Source organism: Poecilia reticulata, linkage group LG13 (genome assembly GCF_000633615.1).
Source record: "Poecilia reticulata strain Guanapo linkage group LG13, Guppy_female_1.0+MT, whole genome shotgun sequence".
Taxonomy (NCBI): domain Eukaryota; kingdom Metazoa; phylum Chordata; class Actinopteri; order Cyprinodontiformes; family Poeciliidae; genus Poecilia; species Poecilia reticulata.
Genome location: NC_024343.1, coordinates 1,982,208 through 1,990,493, shown reverse-complemented (window position 1 = coordinate 1,990,493; position 8,286 = coordinate 1,982,208). Strand labels below are relative to the sequence as shown.

At 39.8% G+C, this 8,286-nt stretch overlaps 1 protein-coding gene across 9 annotated transcripts in view; it reads left to right on the top strand.

The window, feature by feature from the left end:
* The first annotated feature begins 2,618 nt into the window (after positions 1-2,618).
* synrg (synergin, gamma) overlaps positions 2,619-8,286 on the top strand; it is a 45,590-nt gene continuing 39,922 nt past the window's right edge. For 5 of the 9 annotated variants that reach the window (XM_008424924.1, XM_008424923.1, XM_008424921.1 and 2 more), the window contains exons 1-6: positions 2,619-2,655; positions 3,622-3,758; positions 4,589-4,716; positions 5,107-5,212; positions 5,303-5,414; positions 6,712-7,119. In XM_008424924.1, coding sequence (XP_008423146.1) covers positions 2,619-2,655; positions 3,622-3,758; positions 4,589-4,716; positions 5,107-5,212; positions 5,303-5,414; positions 6,712-7,119 — 928 coding nt within the window. The remainder of the gene's footprint in view (positions 2,656-3,621; positions 3,759-4,588; positions 4,717-5,106; positions 5,213-5,302; positions 5,415-6,711; positions 7,120-8,286) is intronic. The other 4 variants (XM_008424927.1, XM_008424926.1, XM_008424925.1 and 1 more) reach the window with 1 other exon arrangement.

Sequence of the window (8,286 nt, the reverse complement as noted above, 5' to 3'; positions counted from 1 at the left end):
TTTTTTTTTTCTGTGATCCATGAGTCTGCTCAGTGTCACAGCTGCTGTAGCTGCTTATCCCCTCCCATGTTAATCTGCTCAGCCAGGGCCTGTTATTTGCTGTTGTGCTCTTAGAAAAAGCCTCCTCAAGCTGCAGCTCTTCCAGGGAGCATGTTGACCCTGGAAACCCGTCAGAGTGAGGCATCCTCACTGACATTATCACGTCCTACTCTTAGTTTACCTCTAAATCGTTTCATGGCTGAAACAATTAATCATCGACTAATTTAGTAATCGATTCACTGTTAACTGCAGTATACAAACTCTTAGAAAAAAATCACATTTCTGAAAGAACAACATTGTCAGAAGAGCACTTAAGACAAAAAATATATCAAATTTGCATTTTGGATAATCTTTACAATCCAATTACTAATTGATTAATCTAAAAAATAGTCAACAGTGTACTGATGTTATGTCAAGCTCATGTGATTAGTGTCGTTTTAGCTGCAGTTGCGTAATTTGATACAAACGATAAAGCGTACAGTAAAACAATGCTATGTTAAATGCATTTTATGTTGCAATAAAATGTTTTATTTCTTATTTTAAAAAAGAATGCAATTATTTATTTGCATCTTTTAAAGTATTTCCAATATTGCATAAAAAATAMTTGCGTGGTAAAATGAAAAATAGGTGAAATGTGCCATTTTTGTTATCTGATTAATCATCAGAATAACTGATTGAATGATCTACAACTAAAGTAACATTTGATGGCCTGCATCGTTTCTCATTCTCCGTCAGCTCTAGTTTATGTAAGTGGGGCTGCTTATCCAAGAATCTTCCCAGCCCTACTGAATGTAACCTAATTTTTTGGCCCTTTTGGGAGCAAAGTAATAAAGTTATGAACACAATCGCAGTGAATATCAGTTTCTGATGCAAATTGTTTCTTATTGCTTCTCCTATCAGATGCAATAAGCAATAAGATGTATATAAAAAACGTAGACCCTTTTAATACTCATTTAATGTGATTTGATTCTACTTGATATTGTTTTGCTCTGCTGATCTAAAGTAAATGTTGGCTGGCTTAGCTGGAGCTCCTCCTGGTTGTCTTTATGTATTCCTGCCTGGCTGCTTTCAGCCTGAAGAAAAAGAGAGTGGCAAAAAGTTCTTTGACAAATAGCTGAAGGCTTGTTTAGTTTGGCTCTGGTAAAGTGGGAGGCTTAGCCGACTTGGAGAGATTTCCTCCTATTATTTTTTTAAAGGCTTGTTTGTCTGTCCAAAAGCCCAGTGACGGCCTCCAAAACGCCTGGGGATGCTAAGCTAACTCCAGGCTGCTGAGTTCCCTCATTGCTCTTGTTACTCTACTGTATGTTCTGCTGCAACTATTTACGGTTTAAAAGGCTTCGTAATGGAAAACTTAACCCTCAGGCCCAGAGTTAAAAGGATCAATTTGTCTTTTTTTATTTTTTAAAATTTTTTAGCTCTTTTGGGTTTGTGTAACAAGCTAGCAGTTGGTCTTGYAGCACATGGTGGTTCCAGGTAATCCTGTCTGGACACTTGAGGACAGAGATTCTTCTCTAGCTTCATAAACTCAGCATTTCACTTTGAATGACTTCTGATTTATTGCCCTTTCTCTCAGCTGCTCTCGTCACACTGTTCCCCCTCTAGGGGCGCCGGTCTCTGTGACATGGACACACAGCTGCGTTTATGTTGACCACATAATTGCGAAAATTGGAATAATGAAACAAATTCATTTAAAAACTACAATAAAAAAAAAAAGTCAATATAAAGTCTTAGCGACAGAATGAGTTTTTTTTCTGGCTGTATTTTAACAAGTGTATTATGCCCAACTGCAATGAAARCACTTTTATTGGCACTTGATCAACAAGTGGATGTTACTACTGGTGGAATTGACAAGATGGCAGGAAGTGGTAGGAGGGGGATAGCGGCGATGTGGTTTTTTGTATGACTTATTGCGAGAACAAACTTATTCATGTGTGATTTTAATTGCGTTTTCTATTGAACGGAAACACAGCACTTATGAAATTGTGTTTTTTTTTCAGCATTAACATCATATCAACAAAGTGTTGCTCACATCTGTAGTGGAGACGCATCGCATCTGATTTCCAATTTTAATCCATTTTTTTCTCACTTTCTAAACAAGAAATCACAAATGTCTGTATTTAAAAAAAAAAAAAATTTAAAGTGGATTTTATCTCATTCATCCCTTCTGCGAGTTGCATGTCGGCTGTGAGAGGTTTTATTTAATTACGAGTCATTAGTCATAGTATTGGCAGAATAAAAACAAAATTTTACCAGAACGTTTTAAAATTATGAGAAAAAAGTCTTGATTTGTCAGCATGTGACGTGTTCATCTCAGTTTGTCTGGTTCCTTCTTTGAAGTAGAAAAAACATAAAATCCGAACCTTGCTACCAGCTTGCTTAAAAATGACCTATGATTCCAACAAATGTATTGGGGAAATAAATGTAGAAATGGACCCCGATTTCAATAATACTAATGTCAACACAAATTTGTAGGAAGCCCATTTCTGTGCTGCCGTAGTCTATATGTCCAACATTATTTTTATCTAAGAGATGCTTAAAATCTCCTCATCTCTGTTTTTCTTCTTTGTTTCTCAAGCTTTATGTATCCTGTCGGTGGGGGCCTGGGACCACCGCAAGGTAAGTTATTCTAAAGGCATCGATGTATGAATGTTTTTAATCTGATAACTTCCTAAAAGATACATGAGCCTTGCATTCTTTGTTACAAACAAACAAGCATTCACTATAGGAATGCTGTTTTTGCATTTGAAGCGATAAAATGTTTCTTTTCTTATTTAAAAAAGGAATTGGTTCATTTCTTTATTTGCATCTTTTAAAATCATTTCTAATATTGCATAAAAAAATATCCAACACTTTATCTGATTAATCGTCAGAATAATCAATGACTGAATTAATGGTCGGTTGCGGGTGTGTTTCTGCTTCACCGCTTTTCGTTCTCGTCTTTCCTCCTAACGAGAGTTTATCGTCACCACAGAACGTTAATCTTGCCACTTATCTGTGAACAATCAGATGTGCTGTCACCTAACAGCACAGACTCGTGTCATTTAGAGCGTCGATCTCGACGTAAACCCCCTGATAAGCCATTAGCGCGCCACCGGGACAGGCGTCTCCCCTGCTCCCTTCACCCATGTCATTTCAGTCAGACAAATTAGAATGTGAACGGCCTCTTCAACAACCATTTATTCAGCCCAGTTGAGTCTTAACATGGTGACTCATCTCTGTGGGTTGGGGGGGCCGGGGGGGAGCTCCTGCTCAGTAATGTTTGTCAGCTTGCACAGCATCTGTGAACTTGAACACACACTTTCCCAAATCCCCCCCTCTCTCCCCACCTCCGTCCAACTCTTCTTGTTTTGCTCCAAGYTGTCGYTGTAGTCACCAGAAACACTGATTCGGTTGTTCTTGTGTCTCTTTGTGTGTTCTMAGCTGTTCTCGAAAACGTGGTTTTTTTTAGCGAGATCAAATGATCTTGGAACATGGCAGACTGTTCTTTCTGTGACCTGTCGCGTTGTGTTCTTTGAACCGGACACTAGTTGTCTACGATGACATGTCCAGCAGCTTGGCATGCTGTTTGTCTGTCTCCCACAGGAATGGTCCCGATGCCGCAGCAGCAGCMGCAGCCACAGCAGGGCTTCCCCATGGTTCCTGTCATGCAGCCCAACATGCAGGGAATGATGGGAATGAACTTTGGGGGGCAGATGCCCCCCGGTGCCATTCAAATGCAGGTCAGCCTCCCTTTATTTCGTACTTGAGTTTCTGATTTTTATTTAAAGGGGCAGTATTATGTGTTTTCCAGGCATAGTGTGTTGTTTTAAAGRACAGTGAAGTAACTATGTTATCTTCAGTTGCAATAAAAATGCTATATAATCAAATACGATGTAAAAGAAATATAAAGCCTTCAAATTTTACCTCTGTCTCTGTAAGAAGCTCTTGCTCTCTCTGAACCTCTGCCTTCAGGAAGTCATGACATCATCACTCTTCTATTAACTTTTTAACAACGTTTTTACCAGCATTTCACTGAGAAGTAGCTCATAATGAGCTCAGCAGATGTGCAGTTCCAATTAGTTTGCTAATTGATGTTGGCTAGTCTGATGGAGCTGAGTGTAATAGGAGTAGCAGGAAAGGGGAAACTCCGAAGCTTGGAAACTGCGGCTCTGAGGCGTCACTAGGTTCACCTAGCTAAATGGTTGCCATGGAGATTACAGGGATTTCTCAAACATCTATGAAAGAATCAAAGCAACACTCCAGGTATGTTTTAATGAGGGAATAAAATTATAACATGATGTAAAACTCAAAAAAGCCGGTTTGACATAGTAATGCCCCTTTAAGAAAAGGTATTTTTAATAGACTAATATTCTATTAACAGATTTTTTTTCAGTAACATCTTCTGAAGATGTTATTGAGAATATGTTACATTTGTAAGAATGTGTAAATTAAATTTTTTCCTTTCCCTTTATGAGGCCATTTAATGTAAAATAAAAAGGCCGTGACAGAAGGAAAGCTAATGAAATGTTTGTACTGCTTTCAATGTTTGTGTGTGTGTGTTTTTGTTCAGGGTGGGATGGCAATCGGGATGCAGACCCCCGGGATGCCATTTTTAGGTCAGCCCCAGTTCATGGGCATGAGACCAGCTGGACCCCAGTACACAGCTGACATGCAGAAACAGATGGCCGAGGAGCATCAGTAAGCTACATGCTAACATGTTGTTTCTGCTTCCTCATTACCGCATCAGCTTTCATATGTTCTGTTTTTATTACAGGTATGGGGCTGAAGCGATGATGACTTAAAATATGACCGAAAAGAAAAATATAACTGCAACTTAAAATATTAACACTCTGAAATAAATCTGTTGTAAAATTTTGTATTAAAACTGAAACAAAAAATGTTAGCGAAATTAAGTAAGAGGTTGTTCATGTGTAGATCTGTTGCCATAACAAATTTTTGGTACCGATACAACTATTAATATGGGATCGGTACATCTCTAAAACTAACATCTTACGTCATTCCCTTCTTTAATAGCGTTATACCTTTAAAATTCAGCGTCCCATTAAACTTCCTGTGTTTTTGTTTCAGAAAACGTCTGGAGCAGCAGCAGAAGATGCTGGAGGAGGACAGAAAGAGAAGACAGTTTGAGGAGCAAAAGCAGAAGCTGAGGCTGCTTAGCAGCGTCAAGCCCAAGGTGATTCCCTCCCAATGTCACCTTTTGTTTTTATACAGTTTCCAGGCCTCAGATTAACTTTGTGTAACTCTCTTCTTGGTTTGCGCTCAGACAGGGGAGAAGAGTCGGGACGACGCTTTGGAAGCCATCAAAGGCAACTTGGACGGGTTCAGCAGGGACGCTAAAATGCACCCGACTCCTTCGTCACAGACCAAGAAGCCAGGTAGCTTCACCATCAATCTGTTCATGGAGTTCCTGACACTTTACTCCTATTTTAGTTCATAGCTTAAAGGAACTGTTTGTTGTAGTCAGGGATGTGACTTTCAGTCTGAAAATTGATCCATGGTTSCACCGTATTTGACCCATAATATACGTCTTATTTTTTCAGAATTCCTGTCAGTCTTATTGTCGTCGTGGTTTTAATTCAGACTTCTGTTTTTAGATCTCACTTCCACTCTTCTTAAGTAAATCCATTTTTTATTAACAGTTACATWACTTTGGGGCATTTAATGATATRTTTGAACTTTTGTTTTTGAATTATGCATACACATCCAATTATACTCTGGATACCGTTTTAGCCATTAGCAAATTGCTCATACAATTCTTGCTGTTAGTAAGAATTGAGCCACTTTCTGCTGCATTTATGGAGCATATTCCATATATTTTCAGTTGTGTGACCAGTTGTTGGTGGAAGAATCACCAACTGGTTGGTGAAGAATCACCAACTGGTTGGTGATTCTTCCAACCAGTTTTATTATCTTGTAATAAAAACACATTTGTTTTTATTACAAGATGATTTTAAAAAAATCATCAAAAGACAAAGCTGCAGTATGTCACTTTTATAAAAAAATATTTTGTTACACGTTTGTTGAAACTGTCACTATGTCGTGACAGTATGTTATAAAATGAATAATCTGCGAAAAACTTTTTTACTCCTCTGCCTTCTCCCAGTGCTGACTAGAAACAACCAATCAGAGCCAGAAGGCGGGTCTTAGCTAAGGCTAGTTGGCATGGCCACTCATGATGATGAATAAACGGTTTTCCTGTAACAGTGAATTGTTTTGCTGCCATTTGCGTGTCGTGTACATGTACAGTGAGTACATGAGGGGGATTGACAGTTCTAAGACCCTCCTCCTAGCTCTGATTGGTTGTTTTTGGTCAGCAGTGTGTTATGCGTTGTTTSAGATGCGTAGGCAGCTCAGGAGGAGCTCAACACACTGTCACAACATAGGGACCGTTTAAACAAAAACATATTTTATACAAGTTACACTGTGCACCTTTWATCCTGTAATCTCCCATGGCAACCACTTTAAGATGCTGTTAAGGCACACACATAATATCTTTATATGGTTAAGCAAAATCTAAAAAKGTATAATAAAATATTGACTATCTTTTGGTTAAATTTTGCTTAATTTTTCTCACGTAACATTGACTCCCCCCTTCACAGCCTCTGTAATTCATTCTCCATCGTTGTGTGTGTGTGTTKTTTTTGCCGTCTTCATTATGTCTCCGTTTTGCAGAGTCATCGCCATCACACCCGCCTGTCACCACTCATTCCCTCCCCCCAGCTTTCTCCGAGGACACTGACGAGTTTAGTGACTTTCAGGGGCCCATAGACACCCCCGCMTCCTTCCCTCCGTCCTCCTCCTCTTCCTTCTCTCCCACCGCCGCCTTTGGCCTCTCCTCTCAGGTCCATGCCCAGCCTCCATCCTCCGTCGCCGCTCARGACGTCGTTGAGGACGACGAGGAGTTTAGTGACTTTGTTCAGGGCCCTGTAAACACTTTCCCTTCCTCCACTTTGCACTTCCCCTCTCAAGCCCCGACTCAGCCATCATTCACTTCCTCACCACCTCTCCCCGCCTCTGTGTCCATTCCCACTGCCTCCCAGCACTCTGCTGTCAACACCACTTCACAACCTTCATTTCAAGGTAACTCTTCTTTGTCTTGGTTCACACCCTGTTTCCACCACCCTGTAATTCACACTCAACTGTTTCCTCACAACCCTACTAGTTCTGTTTTTTTGTTTGTTTGTTTTTTTTTGTCTTCTTTGGATGCTTTAGGTTTGCAAAAATATTGAAACCCTTTGAGGTTCTATGCGTTTTGTTATGCTACAAACAAAAGCTTGAATATATTTTAAAGGGGCAGTTTTATGTAAAATCAACTTTTTGAAGTTTTATGTCATGTTATAATCAYCAAAAACATACCTGGAGTGTTGGCTTGATTCTGCATATTTGAGAAATCCTTTAATCTCCCGTGGCAACCATTCAGCTGTTCAAAACGCCTGGGGGAACYTAGCTCCACCTTCGAGACAAAGCTCCTCCTCCGAGCTGCAGTTTACAAGTTTTTGAGCTTCCGCCTCACAGAGCAACCCTGTCCCTTGACTCCCTCACTCAGCTCCTTCAGACTAGCCAGCAGCAATTAGCAAACACCTGGTGGAATTGCACATCTTCCAAGCTCATTATACGAGCTACTTCTCAGTGAAACACTGATAAAAATGTTGTCAAAGGGTTAATAGAGGAGCTATGTTGTGATGACTTCCTGAGGGCCGAGTTTCAGAAAGAGCAGGAGTTTTTAAAGAGACGGAAGCAAAGACAGAGGAAGTCAAATTTCTTTTAGGTCATATTTGATGTGTCATTTTTATAACAACCGAAGTTAACATAGTTACTTGATTATGCTATGAAATGGCACCTTGTGCCGAAAATACATAATAGTGCCCCTTTAATGGAACTTTATGTAGTAGACCAATCCAAAATAAAGCATAATTGGGAAGAGAAAGTATAAAGAAGGTCAGTTTTTCAACTTCTTTTTTTCCATAAATAAATAGTGACATTATCTAAAATTCTAATTCTAAAGTTAGTTTCATATGGCCTGTTAACTAATTGCTTCATACACCAGCCGAGGAGACCGTAACTGTCATTTATCAGTAGTTTATCTGCGGAGCGGCAGCGGACACTTAGCAACACTTTGTGCTGTGAATGTCAGTACAGACAGCTGGGGACCGAAGCGGCCAACCCTCTGTCCAGTCAAATCTCTGGTCCCTGAGTCACTTCTGATTTCAGTTGTTAGTCAACACTTGTGATCAGGAAGAGAAGCTG